The sequence below is a fragment of the Anarrhichthys ocellatus genome, unplaced genomic scaffold (assembly GCF_004355925.1).
Source record: "Anarrhichthys ocellatus isolate YVR2014 unplaced genomic scaffold, GSC_Weel_1.0 scaffold55, whole genome shotgun sequence".
NCBI lineage: Eukaryota > Metazoa > Chordata > Actinopteri > Perciformes > Anarhichadidae > Anarrhichthys > Anarrhichthys ocellatus.
In genome coordinates, this window is record NW_022280085.1 from 1921596 (window position 1) to 1943366 (window position 21771).

At 42.4% G+C, this 21771-nt stretch overlaps 2 protein-coding genes across 3 annotated transcripts in view; both read right to left on the bottom strand.

Moving 5' to 3' along the window:
- LOC116396365 (vesicle-fusing ATPase-like) overlaps nucleotides 1-11807 on the bottom strand; it is a 28854-nt gene extending 17047 nt beyond the window's left edge. Inside the window, exons 1-2 of one of the 2 annotated variants that reach the window (XM_031870936.1) lie at nucleotides 11688-11807; nucleotides 100-117 (exon numbers count right to left, since the gene is read on the bottom strand). In XM_031870936.1, the coding sequence (XP_031726796.1) occupies nucleotides 100-117; nucleotides 11688-11699 (30 nt within the window). In that variant the 5' untranslated portion in view covers nucleotides 11700-11807. The remainder of the gene's footprint in view (nucleotides 1-99; nucleotides 118-11687) is intronic. The other variant, XM_031870937.1, reaches the window with a different exon arrangement.
- A 1748-nt stretch (nucleotides 11808-13555) lies between these two features.
- LOC116396433 (cyclin-dependent kinase 5 activator 1-like) lies at nucleotides 13556-21718 on the bottom strand. The gene is made up of 3 exons (XM_031871045.1): nucleotides 21152-21718; nucleotides 19091-19739; nucleotides 13556-18926 (listed from the first exon to the last, which is right to left on the bottom strand). The coding sequence occupies exons 2-3, from the start codon at nucleotides 19604-19606 to the stop codon at nucleotides 18435-18437; spliced, it is 1008 nt and encodes a 335-aa protein (XP_031726905.1). The 5' UTR covers nucleotides 19607-19739; nucleotides 21152-21718; the 3' UTR covers nucleotides 13556-18434.
- Nucleotides 21719-21771: the final 53 nt, after the last annotated feature.

Here is a 21771-nt window from a genome sequence, read left to right on the forward strand (position 1 = left end):
CCAGTCAGAGAGCCAGAAACACGCAAATGTATTCCACATGACGAGGAAGATGGCAGCTTGTTTTAAAAAAAAATTTAACTGGTGTGTATCCATACATACCTTGAAAAATATTACGACCTTGTGGGCACCAGCATGGGCAAGCAGAGAGGAAGGACAGAAGACAGTATTTGAGACGGGGGGGGGGGACTTTAGAGCAGCAGGCTGGGGCTGAGGAGCAGAGCAGTGGTGAATGAAGACGCGTGCATTCAAGTTTCATTCACATGTGTGAGTTTTTTCATGCAAGCCACAGTCACATCATGAGATCACCTGGGATGTTGTCAAGCGCATGCAGACCAGAGTTGGGGTTTGTTTGGATTTTTATTTCAACCAGAAAACTTTCTTTGCCGAAAGCCAAATTTACAAATTGTAGTTACAAAATGACACCCCAAATCTTGTAGCGGTCGGATGATGCGAGCCGTGTGCAGAGTGCCATGCCAAAGATACGCTGTTATGTTTAGCATAAGGTTGTATCTCTTCCCCACATTAGAGACAGAGTGACAGCTGTCGTATTGTGGTGATAGACATGGATGATAGAGAAAGGAATCAGCCGATTCAGTTCTCCGATGGGTGAACTGTTAATGATTGAGAGGGGAAATGTCGGTGATATGCCTTTATGGTAATTTGTCTCCATATTTCAATCATTCAATAAATCAATCAGGGATGATTACGTTTGAAAATCCGTAATTTGTGATTGAATCCCTTCATGGTGTGGGAAGACCAGTGGTAGTCCTGTTATTGCTTTGTGTTTTGTCTGCTGTTGTATTGTTAGGACGCTTAGGACAGGATCAGTTAGTATTAGCCCGCATGCTCAAACAAACAAGAAATCACAGGAAGTGGAACAGTGTCAGAAGCAAATACATTTGAAAAAAAGTTTTTAACATATAGTCATGTTAACATCAGTTGTCCTGCATGAATTCCTTGTTTGAATTCCTGCTCCATTTCCCGAGTGGAGGTGCGTCTACCTTTGCCTCAAGGAAGCTCTGAGCTACCTCGGACAGCTCTTTAATTAAAGTCCTGAGAAACAGAGAATTCAAGGAAAGTATCCATCTACAAAAACCACACCGCTTATGTAATTCGCAAAATAGGTTATGAAAGCATAGTATGACTCATATGTTCAATGAATAGCAAGACATTTTGGGAAATCCCAAATCTAACTCTCGCAGAGAGATGATTGAAACCACTCTTATGTCTGTGCGGTGAATTTGTAGCTAGAGCGACCAACTGATTAGCTTAGCTTAGCATAAAGATGTCTAGTCTAGACGACTAGCTTGGCTCTGTCCAAAGGTCACCAAATCTGCCTGCCAGCATCTCTAAAAGCTCACAAATGATCGTGTTATATCTCTGGACCAGCAGCTTCCTGGTGTTTCCACTGGTTTCCTGGGAACTTGTTCCGGCCAACTTTACACTTCACAGTTTTTTTACTCGGAGTCCTGTAAACAAACATTAACATAACATGTTAATTTAGAGGTGGAGGTAGGTGGATTTTGCTACCCTGTGGACAGACTCAAAGCTATTGCTGTTTTCCCCATTTTACAGTCTTTATGCTAAGCTAAGCTAACACGCTGCTGGTTCCAGCTACGTAATAACAGAACCGTCATGGAAGTGGTATCAATCAACTCATCTAACTCTCAGCAAAAAAGCGAATGAGCGTATTTCCCAAAAATGACAGACAACCAGCAGGACATTTTGCAAGCGAACATTTTGCAAGCGAACACGGCTTTTTAGAAGTGTAGATTTTGAATAAATAATTTTAAAACCCTGAAATAAATGAATCTATTGACTTTTTAATGGCGAGAGAAATGAAAAGAGCATGACTTTTTTTCTTATTACTAATCGTTCTCCCTCCCTTGAGCCTGTGACACATCTGTGGTATGATCTCCTATTTTTGCAATAAATTATTCCAAAAGGTGTTTTGTGAGTGCGGTCTGTGTAAATCTGCAGGAGCAGGGAGTGTCCGGATAAAGAAACGGTAACTCCCCGCGCCTCCCCTCACTCGCTCTAAATATTCTAACCATGCCATTGAATTATTCATCCTGCTGTGCCTCGGGGCGGGGGTGGGGGTGGGGGGGGTGGGGGTGTAGTCAGTCAGATGCTGCACTGGCAATCGACGGGTAACGAGACTCTGCTGCATCACGGCGACACAACAGATCTCTCATCCCCTCTTGAGCTGGACTACATAATGAATCCTACAGACGGTTCTCAGTTAGTATTTTCTGCTATTATGAAATGGTCCATGCATCCAGCGCTTGAAAATATACAGTATTATTGTGTTAGCAGAACCTGTGATGAGTCATACCTTTCACCAGTATCTTATTTTTTAGGCACAGAGCAATCTCTGAACATGGAATGGGAGTTGGTGATTATATCACATTTCTAACCTTCTCTACCATTGGAAAACATTTGAATGGCCTGATGTCTGGCCTCTCACTGAGATAAAGCTGCACTAAGTCATATTTTCGAATAAACAATGGATCATGACTGACGGGCAAATTCACTAATAATGGTTAGATGCCGCTGAAAGCACCATGACTCGTGCATCACTTGCAACCGCCATCTGCCCTTCCTCAAGGTCTGACTCACAAATGTACTAAAATGATCAACTCCTCCTCCGTGTATTTACCGCAGACTGATACCAAAGAAACAACAGATATCTGCCGGCTGGGATTGGTTGTTCCTGGTCACATGGCATGCGCTGCTGGCTGCAGCGTTCCAAAAGTTGAACTATTTTTATTTTGGCAGCCCAGACGTAGCACCTTAAAAAAAAAAACATGCTTGGGACACATGCGCACCTCGGCGTCGTCGCTATCGCTTCAGAGTGCGCCTTCCGCGTATTTGACTGCATCAGACGGTCAAAATGTTGATTAGACAGTGAGTGCAATTGTCACTAAAATGTCTTTTAAAATCTTACTAATGCCCAGTTTTCATTATTGAAACTGCAAAGCAATTATTCACAGATATGAATAGTGAGTGCAGGAGGCGATTTTACACCGTAAATGATGAAGCCAGACAGAGCCTCAACAGGTAGTGCGAAGCCAGTCTCATCGAGTCACATCTGTTTGTGGACCTAAACGAACCCCCTTTGGACACATTTGGTCCAGTGCCTTTCGTGAGAACCTGGATTTAAGCAGGATATTGTCTCTCCTGGTGCCACCGGGTATTTCGTACACCATACGTGATGATATTCAAACATAACTGGTCTTTGAATATATGCTCTGTTTGAATTCTTGAGCACATTTATATATAAAAATAAGTAGCTTTTCAAATTGCCAACCATTACAAACCATTTGGCAGTACCTCCGAGGCCCATGATGGACCAGCAGTGGGCCCAGTCGTTGAGAGTAGCTGAGCTGAAGCCTCTCAACATCTCGGCTCAGTTTGGCTTAGTGATCTCGCCACAGGATATCAGAAAAATCAATGTCAAAACAAATGTGTTGCATCTAAGCCCCTGCAATTCAATTTGAATGCATTGCAGTTGGACTTTTCCATCCACACGACTGAAATATGAGCCAGGCTGAGCTGTTAATTGTGTCAGTGCTGTGTGCTTTCTCAACTTTAAGTCCTTCTTTGGCTTTTCATGCAATTACATGTATAAACACTGCGCATGAAGCACAAACAGGGTTTAAAAGCCTAGAACACTCAATATGATAATCACTGGTACATGTTTGAAAGATTAGATCATAAAAAGACAAGTTCCGATCAACGGTAGGAAACACCACAAATCAAGATTCGTTCCTGCTCGGCACAGACACACGTTCAATACCTGCACAATATGAAATTAATTGGCCGCCTATGAGAGGAAATTTACTTTCTGATTCAAATAAATCAGGCTAAGTAATTCCTTGGCAGTCTTCTGTTGGAGCCGGTAATAAATGAAGAAGGTTTCAGGGCACACCGTGCTGTCATTTTTTGCAAAAGGCGGTGATGGTGCTTCCCTGCCAGATTTAATTTGTTACAGTTAAGTGTCTGATATTGGAGGGCACTTCATCAAAGATAATTTGATTAAAACACATTCTTTTTTATGCCATCGTAAGCGTTGCAAAGCATAAAAAAAAGACGGGACATGTAAAGCAAAGTTGTAATATAGAGACGCACAATTCGCTGCAAGAAAACAAAACGCCATACGTGAGGAACTCAACAGTGACCGGCAAACACACATTGTTTCCACAACTTTGAATCACAGAATCCAAATGGGATCCAAAAAACGGTTTACACTGACACATACATACAGGGTTAGTAGAATACAGCTGTTATATAATAATGCTAATAATGCTAATAATAATTATAACGATAACATCAGAGTGACAGAGCAAACAGCCAACACCCACTCTCAAGGTTGCTCCTGTCTGTCAGTGCACTCTCACACACACACACACACACTCACTCCAAAAAACACAGTGTGTGTACAGCGAGTGTGTATCAGTGTGTTTGCCGATGTGTTGTGGTGACTGCCCCACAGCAGAGTGGCTCTCTAAATATAGCTGCAGCTCAGAGCTCACAGAGGAAGGCCCTGCGTCGAGACAGCCGGGGATTAACCATTACTCTCCCTCTCAAGCACACGTACACTCACACACAAACATTCCTACACACAACCACTCGATAATAAAAACCACGCAATTGCTCGATACGCACAAGATTACAACATGTACATAGAGGAGATATGTGTTTTTAATAAAGATGGATCATGCATGGCACTACATATCCACACACTCCAAACGAGCCTGCTACTGTTACATATTTTCAGTTTGCTGGCATGTACATAAGTGTGGTGACCTTATTGATTTATTTAAATTAAAAAATTCAATAAAAATCGAACTGGATTACAAACTGCAAAACAGAGGGAGAACATTTTGGATTGTAGCAACGTTAGATCGTCAGCAAAGAATGGAGGAACACAGGTGTCATGTAAATGGATACAAAGCACTAAATTGATTGATACCAAACTTTCTTTTTTTCACGAGTGAATTAAATAAAAGGTATAATGGGTGACACTGTGGGCTAGTAAAACAAGGAAAAACAATGGAATTAAGCAGGGCTTGGGGTTTTAACAGTAAAAGAGCTGTAGAGTCACATGTCCATGGATTGATAGTTTGTCGGGATACTCGAGGATTACGTTAACAAATATAGGCTAGTTATGGTGAAATAACAGTCTCAGTGAAGGTCAGCGCTGATCACAAACTTGCCTTTTTAAATGGGCTTCTCGGAAGGTATGGAGAAGTTAGTTAGCTAACGTTTTCTCCCCTGAAGCTTTTAAAATAGTCAGCTGTAGCAGCTAGGTTGGAGTGGTATTTAGCCTGGTTGCTGTCTGCCAAAAACACATTTTGAGGTTACAAAATCCTTTTCATGTGAGTTCCAAAGGTGTTTGTTCAGACTGGGGTTTGATATTCACATTAGCTAATAAAGTGGGTTTTAAATCATATTAATGTTGTGAGGAAATCTATGATGAATGGTAACATTTGCAAGCACACCTCTAGTTTTGTGTACAAATAGTTGGAGAATAGTTACATTGTTGTTAACAACGCCTGCCGTTGTAAGAGTTCAAATTAACGAATGGACTTCTTCTTGGTTTGATTTGTATTGGAAAAGGAAAAAAATCTTATTCATTTAGCAAGCTGGTTAATTTATTTAAAAGACAGACATGACAGAAAGATTGAGAGGCAGAGAAAATGTTGGTGCGTCTGCTGCAGTTGTTAAAAGAGGTTGCAGCTGGTGCAGTAGGATACGGCAGATTTATCAGGATTGTAAAAAAAAACAGTGGATAGCTTTTCCACTGTTTGGAGGGAGGGATGGGAGTTTGTCAATGTAGAATAAAACAGAGGCAGTCTCCGACCTCGACGATGCAGTCTGCTACCTCCAAAATTGGGTGTGGGTGCTAAAACAGAAACGGAAAACTTGACGAATAGCTGCTGAGCAAAAGATGTCTGAACTACAGGGACATAACGAGAGAAATAAACCTCCTCACTTCATTAGAGGAGAGGAAGACACGCACAACGGCAGAGCTTCCATCTTTTGCAGCCCCCTCACTTGCTCCATCACGCATGTAGGCGTCTGTTTCTTTTTTTTCCTGCTCCGACTGTAGAATCAAACGCACTCCAGCTCTGTCTATTGATTCTCACACAACATCAGATCGATGAGGCTGTCTCTAAAGCTCAACAAACACCTGCTCAGCACTGGTGGGAGACTAAATATATGTTGATGAAGAAAATAAAAAAATAAATATCTGAACCTATATCTCGTAGTTGAAGCATAGACTGTATATAACAACGTCTTTGCCATGATGTTGCCCATTGGTTTGGGGACAGCAAAATCAGCATGTTTATCCTACGGCAGATTGATCATTTAATCTACAAAATGCTAAATTAATAAAGTTTATATGCTTCAGTCTAGAGTTGCGTGCTTCATTCAGCTGCTTGATGATGGCCAGATGGCTGGTGAGACTGCCTGGTGGACAGAAGTGTCTTACTGACCCTCTCTGACCTTAAGCCGACTCTGTGTTTGGTGGTGGTTGAATATTGTCTGTGTTTACTTAAGAGCAAAAGGCAAAAACAGAAAATCCTGAGATCCTGAGGTCAAATTACCAATCAATAATGAATTAACGTCTCACGAACTGCACAAGCCCCTGTTTAAAGATGGACGGACAGATCACCTAGAAGCATCTCAATTTATAACTGACCGTTTAAAGAGTTTGGAGGGTATCCAGATAGCAAAAGCTGTTAATTCACTGTTGAGTTATTGATAGAAAGGTTGCTCTATGGTTGATTTATATATGGTGAATGATTATATTTTGTGTAATTCAATATATGAGTTTTTATTACATATTGGACAGATGTTTCACTCTGACCACTCTTTCTCTAATCTGTCATGGTTGGACTTCCAAGGGGATCTACTGTAGACTTTTAAACTGCATCCCACCGATACAAAACAACTCCTGGCCGGGTGGTATCTGTTTTGTAGCCTTTTCCAGTGGCCTACCAAAACAAGCGCGGTTATCCTACGGCCGATTGATTTATCATTTAATCTACGAAATGCCAAAGGAATTACCAGTTTACTTTCTTAAAACAGAAACAGAAAGAGCAAATTAATGGGGACACCCTAACCCAAAACAACCAATGATTTGTCCTTAAAAAGCTAAATCAGTTCATTGTAAACACAAACAAAATAATATACGCAAAAACAAAACATTCCTACTAAATTGTTTACATGGCTAATGAAAAAACGAACATTCTACTAATAATCCCGTTTATATGCAGCCGCGCATACTTCCATTAAACGCCATTCTTTCAATATTCCAATTTCCAACTGCAGTCATGTTGCTCCTGTCTCATTGTTACTGCTCTGCAAGTTTTGCAAAACTGTGCTCTTCAAGCTATTGTTTTTACGGCTAAGCGGCACAGGCCATGGCACTCTTTTTCTGTCTCAAACTGCTGTAAGAAAAATTGAGACAGACGCAGGTTCTAAATGTGCTGTATACGCGTCTACAGAATGCTCATAAAACCATGATAACATTGACATATCCCACATGTCTTGATTGGAAAAAAATCTACATTTTGAATAAGGCATGAATCGGAATGTGTTGTTTACATGACCCATATGAAATTCTGAATATTTTCATATTCGTAATATCAGCGTGCATGTACACGTATACGTTTCTGGTCAGAAGCTCAATCACATGCAAGCATCTGAACGTCCGCTGGTGGACGATCAGTGACTGGCAGCTGGAAACAGCCCAGCATGGGATCAGCATCAGAACAGGAAAATCATTTTCCCAACAGCGATGAATCCTCTTTTATCGCCCTCCCCCTCTACAGGGGAATCAACACATAGGATCAGATACAGGAAGTCAGTGCCAGAGACTTGTCAACACGCAGACTACCCACATCGTCTTCTTTTTCGCACTGAAAGCTTTTCCCTACGGTATATTCATTGAAGCAATGTATAATTAATGAATACATTTTAAAAATAGGTGGACTAGTTGAAAAGCCATCACCTGCTTTGGAAGTGAGAATTGGGAGAGCACTTCCCCTCCCAACACCATGGGTCAAATTGCTGATTAAACAGCGAGATGACGGAGATTTGTCAACCGGCACCCAACATCATGTTAACAGTTAAATCCTTCATTTTCCAAATTCCGTCTTTTGAAACTGTCGAGCCCATCATGGTGTCACTCTGTGGAACAGTTTGTTTAGTCCTGACTCCCTCTGACAGGCTGCAGTATGCCCAGCAACAGTGGGTCTATGTGGTCTGCTGGGCAAGTGAGGGTGAAGGGTGTGTGTGAGCGTGTGAGTGTGTGTGTTTGTGCATGCGTGTGTGTGTCATCAGCCGGGAGAGTCGAACAACACCCCGGTGGACACTTTTGACTCATGCTGGATGGAGGAGGAATCTACAATCGCATCTCTTCTTTTTTCCATGTACACTCACACACACACACACATACACACACACACACTAGTCTGACCTTAACATGGCAGACTTGACAAACAGATCCATTACTTCCTATCTAATGCACTTTTACATCTGTAAAACAAGTGCATCGCATTGTTCCTTTATATAACATTGATTGCATCTGGACGCGCCTCATCGTGCATGACCACTAAACAAGGGTGGAGGAGAAGGTTGTAGGTTTTGGATTTATTTGCAGGAAATGTTCACTGTGCGTCCATCATGCCCAAACGGAGGACACAGTGGAAAACACCACAAATGTAATAAGAATACGGCATATGGGATCTGTACCAAAAAAAAGTTTTCCGTCTGTAGAATATGATGTTTAGGACACCTCTGTAGCATCAAAATGGTAATTTAACATACATTTCTTCTTTAACAAATATTCGCCTCCTGTGATTTGAAAATTGCAGTCTGGGAAATATTGCGATTTTGATCAAATTCTGATTATTTGTGCAGCCTTTTCTCATACAGGCGCGAAACGGTGCCTCGTTGCTTCACTATCAGACACAGAGGGGGAACCGACCAAGCTGCTTTGACGTTAGAACAGGTTGACATGTAACACACACTGCCCCCCCCCAAAAAAAAGAGACAAAGTAAAGACTGTACCGCAATGTATCGAGTTTTATGTATACAGTACAATGTACTTATCATGTATCGATGATTTGACAATACCATTGTGTTGTGTCTTTTTATAAAATTATGTCCAAGTGAATGATTTCAAGGAAAGAAATTTAAACAACATTTACATATGTGACCAGCGGATAACTCGTGATTATTCAAAAACAAGTCAGCTGGAAGCTAAAAAGTCCATTAGAGACAGTTTTCATTTAACTCATGGAGCTAGAGCTACAATGCTAGCCAGCTACAGCTGATCAACTGTGCCAGTGACATGGAATAACTAAGGGGGCTGGGGCTTCGCAAACTTTCTGCTAATCAAAGTTATTCACCATGTTTTCAACGTGATTATTAATTGATTCTGCTCTATAGTTGTTATTTAATATTGACGATGAGGCCATATCAGGATGGGTGGGATTTTTCTCACCCTATCCCGGAAATTTGGTTGCTCGCCTGTATTGTTTTGGACCGGTACTAGCAGTACACACGCTGCTGAGTACATCGCCGCCACTCAGCCGCTGCTACGCGGGCAGACAGCTCGGCGACTTTGATTTAGTTTCTGGCAAAATTTTGTGAAATGTTTACACAAACAGGCCAATTTCCTGCATACGTCTCCGCTTGTTTTTTGAGTGTGAATGAAGTGTGTTTTACAACGTCCACACATTGGGGTTAGCCAGCTGTTAGGTTATACGTTGGATCACACGATACAGCAGTGGTCACCTGCTCTCTACTGAGTCCACCTTTCTAGTTTCACCGCATGCAATTGCTTAAAGAAGTAATGCACGAAACCGTATTGACCGGGCTCCCACGGGTGTTGTGACTCTTGCATCCACAAATCAGTCAGCAGTCAGAATGTTAAACAAAATGCTGCTGTTGTAGCCTGTCTGGCCTCTGCAGTAAAAATGGATCAGCGCCTCCCTCCAGCTTCGTACGTATTTCTATTTCTTTTGTCAACACAACTGTTACAGTAAAAAGACAGTTGGAGCTATTAGTTGAGAGTTTGGCTGACAGAGTAAGTGTTCCCTTTGCAGTCACATTTCCACTAAGAAAACTCTATGTGCAAGCTGCTCAAGGCTCTTTGGATAAAAGCACTCACCTAATGGCACACACAGTGAAGGGGTTAAACTTGGGAATGAGGTTATTAAGATCTGCACGTCTGCTCTGAGAGGTAATGAATGAACCCCCTGCTGAAATATACTGAATCCACCAGCATAAAAGGTACACCCTTGTGCATAAAGGTACATGATTTATCTTCACTCTGTCTCTCTCACAATATTGCTATGTAATGCTACAGCTACGAACACCTTGCATCATGACTCTGCATGATGCCGGCACTTCAATGTCACCAAGGGTCCGGTTTCTTACCAAAACCTCAAATAATACAAAATGAGAGATGGACAAGAGATATACAAAGAAGCCCATCCCTGGATTTAAAGCTACATGACACCATTTTCGAGAATAGAATGATGCGGTCTAAATTAGAACACAGGTGGGGGTTTTTACCTCCTCAAATATAAGTTCAAATGTAAGTTTCTGAAAATCCCTGAGAACTATCTGTCGCAAAGGCATATTTCCCAAAATGTGTTACAAAAGAGTTTTATAGGAAAAACAGTTGGAGAACATTGTCTATAATAATGATAATGATATATATATATATATATATATATATATATATATTTATATTTCAAATCAGAATCAAAATGCAACCTTTGAAGTTCAGATGACACATTTGATGATTTGAGGACCCCCCCTGAAAGCGAGATGGTACATCTCAAGAGGTTATTCCTAATAAATAATTTATTTATAAACATGATAGAAGGAAAGAATCACTGCTTTGAAAGAGCCAGACATCCCCACTTGTGATCAGCTTTCTAAATGCACTGCAATCCAGCTTCCATCTGCAATACAAACACCACGATGCAGCAAACGCACTTATTGGCTCACCCTACCGTCCGTCATTATATGTTTTGCTGCATTTAATCAGCGGATGCCACTTTTTAAGAGGCATCTCTGTGACCAGATGAAGGCGATTGCTGGACACCGGTTACCTGACATCCCCCCCCTGTATACGTCAAACTCCGAGTGCATAACCACCAGTGGAACAAATACGCACACAGCTCTGACGCTCCACATCATAAACTCAGTTTGACCAAATGTCATCAAACACATGATTGAATGACACGGGCTGGTTTGTACACGATGTCCCACAAAACGTCCACTCTGCTGTTTTTAGATTGCACGCAGCCGCGTCGGCTCAAGGGCAAGCGGGAGCCCGGGATTTAGCCAGCGATACTCCCAGAGAGAAGGCAGCGGTTATCGGCACGAGGGGGGCGGACATGATTCTTCCTGGCACACGTCAGGGCTATGGGGCTGCGACATCACATTAAATAAACACCATGTTCTGCTGTGGCGTTGACATCCAGAGCGCCTGCAGGTACCAATACTGGTAATTGAAGGGGGGGGGGGGGGGGACAACGCTCGGCCGACGTTTTACGCCATTTTCCCCTCTCATTTACCGGACAGAAACACGAGGATATTATTATCTTTGGTTGAATAAATAAAGCATGTACTGTATAAATATATGTCTATCTTACCCGGGCCGCCATCTTCACGGTTGCAGTAGTTCAGGGATGCAGCTGGGGTCAATGATTCACAGGACGGCTGAGGGGACGGTGGACGGGACAGGCTCGGCAGCAGATGGGTTTATAAGCTGCAGCGCACCTCACTCTGATTGGCTGACTCGGGGCGGAAGCTCTCCGATTAGCTCGCGTGAGACAGTGAGGGGAGGAAAGGGGTAGGGGGGGGGGGGGGGTCACCCGTCTACGCGTCTCTCCGTGATCCTCTGCCGTGCAAAAAACCCTCACGTGGCAGACTTACATGAGTCAAGTGGGGAAAACACATTAGACATGGGGCTCACTGTTACAGTATATGAGCCTAAAATATCGTCGTGATGCACATTGGCACGTGCGCGCGCATTTGACTGGACTATCCTCCTATTTTCATTGATGATTAAAGCCCACTGCAGAATAAATGTTAATAAATCCAAGCCGACTTGAATTTTATAACTGAAACCACGACATGTTTGTTCGAATTAACATATGTTCATTTCCTGTCACTTATCATCTTTACCTGCTATTTTATCCCTATGGTTTGCGCAAAAAACACGATCTTTTATTTTGGTAAATATCACCTCGTTCTCTGCTTCAGCACCACGGACAGCGCCCCCCACCGCACAGACTGTCTCCCTATCTGAGAGGCTCTGTGCTGTCGCATAACAGTAACATGATCCTGCTGGGACAAGGAATAACAGTATAGTCTACATGCTTCTATATGGACTATGAAGTAGGGAGTGGAACAGTAAGAAACACCATGTACAGGGGAATATAAATAGACAGCTGAACACAATAAGAACAATTAGATTGGAGCGCCGCCCACTGGTGGCTGACCAATTCAGCACCATGGACAGCAACATAGTGAAGATAAAACATCCAGTTTGTTGTATTTTTGCCTTTTTGTCTTTCTATTCGTCTCATCATGTTTTTACTTGCTTATTGACACTGGTTTGTTGTATGTCTGTGATATACATATTTGAATATTTATTTAATTTCTCACTCCATATTTTGTTTTTCATTACTTATATTTTCCTCAGATATTGTGTTATATATTGTAGCATTATGCACACTATGTTTACATAATCCTTTATTTTGTATTTTTCTTATGTTCCTTTATACTTATAAAGGAACCAATTCCGCCCTGTTGATCAATTATATATTTCTTATTCTGATTTATGATATCTGATAATAGTTATTTTAAACTATAGCCTTAACGTTTGGATTTTGTAACTACTTGTTGATTTTGTTTTTATATCCTAGTTGTAGCAGTGAGAATTGCCGTTAGAATCTGAGATCTAGTGTCTCTAAGATTATTTCAGCTGTAGCAGCCATGATGTCATCATTACATATAGTAGGATTTATAAGACACAGTAAATCTAGGCTTTAACTGGCAGATACATTTATATATTGTACAATGTAAAATGATCAGTACAGTATCTATGATAAACATTTCAGTGTATGTATAGGTGTGTGTTGAACTTTTCCTGGAGCGTGCCGCCATCGCCTTGCAGCACTTGTTAATATAATTTCAGCACTCCCAGCTAGAATTATATCCACCCTTGACGACTCTCTCGGTGTGTTACAACATCAATCAACACTACGCCCGCTTAGGTGCTCCAGAGTCAGCAAGCAATAAGTACTTTATGGGGCTTCTTCCCGGATAGGAGCTCTCAAAAACTCCCCAAATACCACTTCATCCCTGAATCAAACACACTCCCCAGCAGCCTCACCTGCAGCTCGGTGTGGCTCACTTCAATAACTCAGTGCTGCCTTACTGTGGTCAGACTAAGAACTGTCTCTATCGATCTATAAAATCACATGACCTGAAAATACAAAAAAAAGGAACGCCATGCTTGTAAATGTTTTTTATATAAAGTACCTGTAACAGTTGATCAAATGATTCTTATTTCTCACATACATATTCATACATCCACATTGTAACAGACTGCAGCATCAGCACTCTAGTGACACTAGTAGCCTTTGACTTTTGTTCAACAAAGATTCTTGTTTGCACAACGTGATTCACAAATGAAAAGGAAGGGAAAAAACATAATAACTTCGTCATCATTATCATAAGCTTCATATGTTACACCAAAGTTTTTGTCTTGTACGTGTTGCAAGATAAAATATGGCACATAGTTATGAGTTGATCAATGATGAGAGCATGTATAGGAGGGGGTGTAGTCAACCCGTACTTCCCTCTATACTTCAAGAAAAAGGTTCATTCAGAGGACATTTTTCCTTTCCTCGGCTCCTGTCCTTGCATCCTTGTCTCTTTTTTAATTGTCCCTGCACAGTTGGAAGGACCCGGAACACGGCGAAGTAAAAATAGTGAAAAATCTTTTTTTTTTTGCTCATCAGTTCACAGCAAAAATACTTAATCTCTCCTCTTGTCTGCCGAAAGCTGTCACATGGTATTGGATAGTCAAAACGTAATACTCCTGGGGTGAGTGGGGCTGTGTGTTGTGTACCTAGGGTGTCAAATTTGAATTTAATAGAAATAGTACAATTCACCGTTCGCTGAACCCCTTTTCAAGAGTTTAAAAGGTTGTGTCCTTTTATTCTTTAAAAGAAAAACTCACAAGAGCTGCTGGCTTATTCATCTATGGCAGTAGTAACCTAGCTCTACTTAGGTTATAACATTAGAGGCTTTGTCCTGCTCTTTACTGGAGTAGGGGCAATTTATACTCCAGCAAAACCAAGGCAATTTTACTGAAGATAATGTTAGTTTTGTCAAACACTTTGGTCTTGTGACCTTGTGAAACAAAACCAGTCAAATCCTACTTTTTCCTTCTTATAATTACAATATCAGGACTAACTCTTTAGCATTTTATCATATAAGTGGCCATCAATTGTATATTTAACAGCCCTTTTACATCATTTTAAAATGAGTCAGCAGGAAACAATAAGAAAGTGACCCTCAGATGTAATTGCTAACCAACTCGTTGCGCTAACGTTAGCTTAGTTAGCTAGCTGCAGCTGATGAAGTCTGCCAGCGACAGTCGTCGTCAAACATTGACAGCTGACAAATACATCTAGCTACAGTAACCAACGGTGGCAGGGCTTAGTGACCGGTCAATCGAGCCTTAAGTTTTACCACAAAGAATCCAGGTGACAGTTCTTGATTTCAACATTCATCACTCCTCTATTAAATCTGGGCGATAGTCAAACCGCTGTCTTGCAGAAAAACACAAGTTGATGTTCGTCACTGTGACTTCTGTCAGTTTACCAAATCTCTTGATGTGATATATCTCCGTTCAACCAACAACCTGCAGTTTGGAATCTTTAAATACAACAAATTAAGAAATAAAATGATTATTCAACAGTCATCATAGGAATGCTACTTGTGTACTGTTCAACCCATCAGAAACAGCTCGGAGGAAGGACATGTAAATAAGCTTGTTTGCCCTCGATTCATTCTTCCTGTGCATATTTGTCTCATGAGGTCTGACTCTACATCAAGGCTACATTATCTTTGACAGCATGGTAGCTGCTCCAGCCCAGACGGTTTTCATCTGCACACAAAGTGCAGCCGGAGTTTAAAACATCACCTGCATCGTGGACACACCCAGTCTGGAAACAGACACCACATTTTGTTCTGTTAACAACCTTTTAAAATTCCCCCATTAGTTCAGTGTTGATCTTATCAGAGAGCAGGCCAAATCTCTTTACCATAAATTATAAATGTACTAACAGAGTGACTCCAATTTAGGCTTACATTTTTACAAAGTGACACATAAAACTTCACCGTGTGTTAAAATCACAAGATTTCCATTTCAATTCTGTGTCCTTTCCATCGAAAAAATGTTCCTTTTTTTTCTCGTCCAACATCTTCGATGCATGACAGAGCAACATTGTGAAAAAAAAGCTTATTCATGATTCCGCGATAGTCTTTTCTAGTTCACCAGTCAGACACTTGGAGTTGGCTCATGTTTCTTTGTGTGTTTTATAGGTTTTGTTGTACGAAATAATTAGTCTTTAGAATGATATGGCACAAGATCTCTGCCCTGTTTGAGAAGGCAGAGCTTTTTTAAACTTGAAGTGTTTTATTGGCTTTCGGTTAGACTCAGTGACGTGACGTCATCAAGGCGGGTAATCTCTTGAGGTACTCAGTTGATTTTCGTTCTTTTTTTACATGAAGTACAGTTGTATACTGTCTTGAGCTTTCCAAAGTTTGGAAAAATAAATCCTGATGATGTCACCAGTGTCATCTCTGCTTGGGCTTGAGACTTAAAACATGTTATCTGAAAGTCATTATTACAAACTGGAGGTGTGGGGTTTGTATTATGGGAAATGTAGGATCCACCATTGTTGGAGCTTTACCTATAATAGTGATTAAAAGTCAGGATATCTTGGCACCTGGAGCTTCAGTTTTGATCATTCTTTTAAAACATTGTCTCCTGTGAAGCCTCCAACTTTATTGAACTGCAACTCTTAAATATCCACTCAAACTGACTGACACTTGCATGGGTGTGGGAGTTTTGAAGGCTATTACTGGTTTCTGAAAGGGAGAACCATTGAATCTGGGAGGGTGTCTTTAAGACCCCTATGCACCATGGAACCAAGAACAAGAAGTCCTGCATAGGACACAACCAGCCTTTCACACATTTTCTTGTGCCGAGTTGCCTGGACGTCACATCACTGAGTCTAGCTTTCAGCAGTTCAGCGAGGCGACCGCTCAGTCTCTTCTGTAACATCAGGTGCGGTGTGCCCAACACAAAGCAGCATGCTAGGAAACCTATAGAAGCACTCATGCATGTCAAACAACTCTGTGAATAACTAAGCGATCTGGTCAACAGACCAGAGAGTCTCTAAATATGGGACACCTGGATTGGACTGGACTGGACCACACCAGACTGGACAGGACCAGTTCAGACCGGACTGGAGCAGGTGGAAAGAAAGAGATAATCGGTGTTGTTTTAGTTTGTTTGAAGAGTAACGAGCGGAGGAGAGAGGACAGAGGAGAGAGGAGGGGGAGGGCGACACTTCAAACAGCAGAGGAGGTCCCTCGAGCTGAGTGGCCGCAGCAACATCAAAGCGTTGTTTTGGAAATAAAAAGTCACATCTACACTTGTGGCGTCTGCCCACACACACATGGAATATAGTCACATCTTCTTTGATTCTGATGTGTGTGGCCATTGGTTGAGACAGATCACACGATCTACTTACTTTATGAATACGTCCTCCACGACCCAGCAGCACCAATCATTCATACAGTATGAAGCATACAAGATGAGCGCGGGGTTCTAGCTTTATTTGTTCTTTCTGTCTGTCTGTCTGTCTGTCTGTCTGTCTTTCTTTCTTTCTTTCAGTAAAACATTTCCATCTGGTCACCTCAGGACAGCACCAATGTGGACTACAGGAGGAAGTGCAGGGGATGAACAGGAATGAACGAAATAATTCTCTGTGTTAAATATGCCATGGAGGGGTCAGTATTGCATTTTCCCATGTTTTTGTAATTGTAAACATATTACGGAAGGGCTTGTTTAACGATTAATAATCTGTGCCCAGTGTGTTAGCATTTTCATACTCTTAAATATATATAACTGATCTCCCAATTCATAGCAGATTTGACTGGATGAACCCAAATGTTCCCTTGAAGGCGCAGTGCTTTACATAAGATGTGGATGAATTGATCCACTACAGTACAATTACGCCGAACAGCGACTTAAATTTCACAGTCCGACAGATTTGCAGACTAGTTGTGTTGTGTTTGATTCTAGCTCATCCATGTTGTGGTATCATTGGATGCTCTTAAAGGTTCAACAGTGGAGCTGGCAGCCAGTGTTGGTGAGTGCAATAAGCTTGGGCAGGACAATAGCAATAAGGTAAAGTGGAGTTGGCAATAAGCAGGTGGTCATGTGCAAGGACATATGAAGTGACCTCATGCAAGGTGGTTCTTGGTTTTCATCTCCGTGACATCTCTCTATAGCGGAAATGCCTGGATGTTATCACAGAATATCACCGTATCAATACACTGTATCTGTGTATTTAAAATATTCACCCTTAATTAGTAAAGCGGTGTTGTCTGGCGTTTCTAAACCCATTCATTTTTATCAAAAGACAGAAAAATACTTCAATGGGAGTATCAGATTGCATTTGTCATCTCACTGAAACAAGGTACAGGTCAGACCGATCCATGTCTCTGAGCCTAAGGCAAGAGATGAAAATTACAGATATCTCTTTCTCACAGCCTGGTAATGTCGCATCACCAACCCTGCTGGCCAGGCCTTTGATGAAACGTCTGTCAAATGATATCTCTGCCTTAAAGCTTGCTGTTGTCACGGCCTGAGCCAATTGTACCAGGTGTTTGGATATCAACAAGTAGCCTGACAGCCTTGAGAATCTAATCAGATCCAATCATGAACAATAATGTGGTTGATGATGGCGTGGCTACACCGCAGAGCAACCCTGATTTAATTTGCCTTGTTGTGGTAACAGGGCTCCGTAGGCCATTTGCTGCCTCATGTGAGACACAGATCACTTACTGCCTCTGTTTGGATCCTTACCAAACTCAAATTAATCAAATGCTGTGTTGAATCCCAGAAGCTCTTTGTTCTGGGTTACAAAACAAGGAATTTGGTGAATGATAAACTAGTAGAGACGCCAGACAACAGTACTGCTCCAATGTGTCGCTACGCTGCATTACATTAGTCTACCAGTCCTCAAACTACTAACTCCATACATTTTTCTATCCATCCATCCTTCCATTTCCCCTCCTGTTCCCTCTTATCGGTCAAGGCCTATGAGGAGTTTGGTCTTCTCCTCCTCTTTCTTGCTCTCGTTCTTCAGGTCGGCAAACACCTGGGTAAAGAAATGTGGGTCGGTGTTGATCTGGAGCATCTTGCCACTCATGCGGTTGATTATCTCAAGGCAGCGGTCCCAGAAGGCTTCCTTCTCCGCCTCGACCAGGAAGGGCTTCAGCGGGTAGGAGATCTCGTTGCCCATGTAGGAGTAGGACAGGTAGAGGCAGGTGAGAAGTGAGGCCTGCAGCTCCCGCTCTGAAGCCAGCTCGGATGAGACCACATCGCGGCACAGCATGTAGAGGAAGACCACATTGGCCGGAGTGATGAAGCCCTGATCCTGCCAGCCCTGCAGAAGGAGGGATCGGTCGACGCTGCGCAGCCACAGCACTGGATCTGTTGGGGATAGACGCTTCAGTCTGTAACACCGACGGCACAGGAACTCACCCAGGCTGCGCATCAGTTCGCTGGTGGAAGCCTGGGTTGCAAAGAAAGAAGGAAAGGTAAGAAAGAGGAATGCGGAAAGGATTGGTGAAATGAGGCAGCAATAACTAACTAAAGATGATAGAATGCTTTCTAAATAATCATTTAGCGACAACTTTTGTTTACAAAATAAGACCAAATAAGAAACCGCAGGATTACCTGGACAATGACACGTTTTGGTGTGCCGGTTGCAGTCGACGGCTGGACCCCGGAACCTGTGAGGGCATTCTTTTTGGCAGCAACAGTAGCTACGTTAGCCAAGGTCTTGGAGATTGGCAGGTGGGAGGAGGTAGTGGTGGTAGTGGCCGAGGGGTCTTGGCTAGAGGAGTAAGATGAAAGGTTAGCGCAGGACTGAGACTTCTTCAGCTTCAGGCTGTTGGAGGCTGAGTTGGTTGTGGCCAAGGCGTGGCCATCCGGAGAGCTCCCTTTTCCGCCATCCCCGCCGTCTGCCTGCAACTTCTTGGAGCCCTTCCTCTTCGCCGATACAGCCACAATGCGTTTCCATGGCAACACACTGATGATGGAGGGGCGTTTGAGGGATTTTCCAGCTGCTGTGGCGGCATCCTTGGCGTTCTTGCTGTTCTGGACTGCCGTATAATGGCCTACCGTGGCAGGGCCGTCCTCAAACAGCCCTGCCTTACGGTAGCTGGGAGACAGAGACAGCACCGTACCCATGATGTCTGCACAAGGGTTAGCAGTGGGACGGAGAAAGGGTGGAGTGGGAAGCAGTGGGGGGAAAGCTCCTTGACTGGTCCAGACAAAGAGCTTTGAGAGGACCAAAGTGTCTCACTTCTGGAGGAAGTCAAACCTGGGACCCAAAAACAAAAAGGTGTGGATATATTCTCCATTAGTTACATTACGTCTAGTAAAAACAACAAACACTTCATTAACGACCAAGATGATTAAAGTTAAGTTAAAGAAAGAAAACACTCAAGTTCCACTTACTAGCCTTTCCTGAAATGTTAAGTGCATCCTATTGTCTTTTTCAGGAGTTCAATCAATTGTCATGGAGATAGCTACACTCATTATGGGAGCTTTTTCCAGAGCTTTCGAGTGCGTCTCACGGTCTTCCTCAGAAGAAAAGATCACGAAATAGGTTGAAAGCTCGCAAAAAGCTAACACGTGGACTTTGAGTTAAGTTTTTAAACCACCGTTCTTTTAGAAAAGGAGTCAGAGAAACCTTTCAAGATTTTAAAAGGTAATTTTACAAAAAAATACCATTTACCTATGATTAAACATTAATTAATAGAACATTGCTTTATTATGTTTTATGATCTCTCAACTTGACTGACAAAATGTACAATCAATTCTATGGCATAATTTGATGGCATTCCTTCATAGTAAGCACAGATCACAGCACCAGTGTGATAAATGCCCAGCAGTCACATAAAGGAGTCTGTCAAAGAGAATCATGCCTTGGCTGTGCAACCTTGACTTTAATTTCCAATTGAGCCTTAGAGTCTGTGATTAAATATAGTTGCTGATATTTCTCTATATACATCACTGGTCACGTCAGCGTATACGGGCCTGACAAGGGAGTAAGTACCCACAATACAGTGTGATATTCCCTTGAAAAGGCAAACCCATCTCTGTCATGGTTCTCCTTATTTTGGGGGGGATTGATGAATTAATTAATTGAATTATATACTTATGCTCTACATAAACTATAAAAAATATATTCAAATAAATTATCTGTTTTTCTACAGGTATGCAATGATGATTGCTGGGTATTATGTGTGTTGATGTTGTCCAATGTCAAGTCTCTATGTGGCAGTAAGTAACTATAGGGCCCCCATCATAATAGTGTGCACTGGGGCTCGTATACCTTACATCGCTGGGGCCTGCAGCCGCTTCAGTGTCCGTCAGTATTATATAAGAACCAAGATAAGGCCACAGAGGCATGAGAAAGAAATGTGCGCAAGCATCCATCTTAGCTTCAAAATGGAAGCCTTGAAAACAGCCCAACAACACAAGGCAGCTTCATCAACATCAGCTTATAGGCCTGTGCTCTCACACACCCACAACCTCAACACAAGAAACATGATGCTGTGGCCTTTAATGTCTGTATGATCCATTTCTGAGCAACATGAATGATCTGAATAGGAATAATGGAGTCTATGTTGTGGCTACTCGTGTGGTTGTTTTATGTTTTATCATTTGCAAAGCTAGGGGAAAAAATGGTGTTGCTATGTGCAGCAAAACAATCCTTGATATTCCTACCTTCGAATTACTCGACTCGTCTTGTGAGATCCATGTATCACACCTTGACCCTCCCCCCTTGCTGCCGGGCAAATGCGGTCAAAACGTGGAAAAAATGCTTTCCATCCGTTCTGCTCGGTTCCCACACCGCCAACACAAGTTGTCCGGGGCGTGAAAACGGCTCGGTCCCTGATTATTATTAAAAAAAAGCCCCGACGTTACTGGACCGGACAGGTTTGTCTCCCCGGTGGCTGCTTTTATAGAAAGCCCTTCGGCTCGTCGATAGGAATACAGATGCGGAGCGAATGCGAAACGCACTTGACGCCTTCGCTCGCAGCCAGCAGGAAGATGTCTTCCATCGAGAAACGGAAAAATCTATAGGCCGACCGTCACGGCTATTAATGTCCCGCTAGGATGCTCGCAGCTTGGACAAACCTCCATCAGGCGTAAATAAAAACAGCGCATATCGCTCCTCATCGACACAAAGGCGCGCAACACCAAGAGAGCGAGCAGAGAAGAAGAAGAAGAAGAAAATGGCCACTACGTATTCCAAAAATAGACAGCAGCTTATACCCTCAGCTATATAAACCTGCCAGAGAGAGAGAGAGAGAGAGAGAGAGAGAGAGAGAGAGAGAGAGAGA

Bases quoted from the DNA above. Each gene is read 5' to 3' on its own strand.
- LOC116396433 (XM_031871045.1), bottom strand. From the start codon at position 19,606: ATGGGTACGGTGCTGTCTCTGTCTCCCAGCTACCGTAAGGCAGGGCTG. The intron at 18,927-19,090 runs GTAATCCTGCGG...TTTGCAACCCAG, and splicing joins CAAAACGTGTCATTGTCCAG to GCTTCCACCAGCGAACTGAT.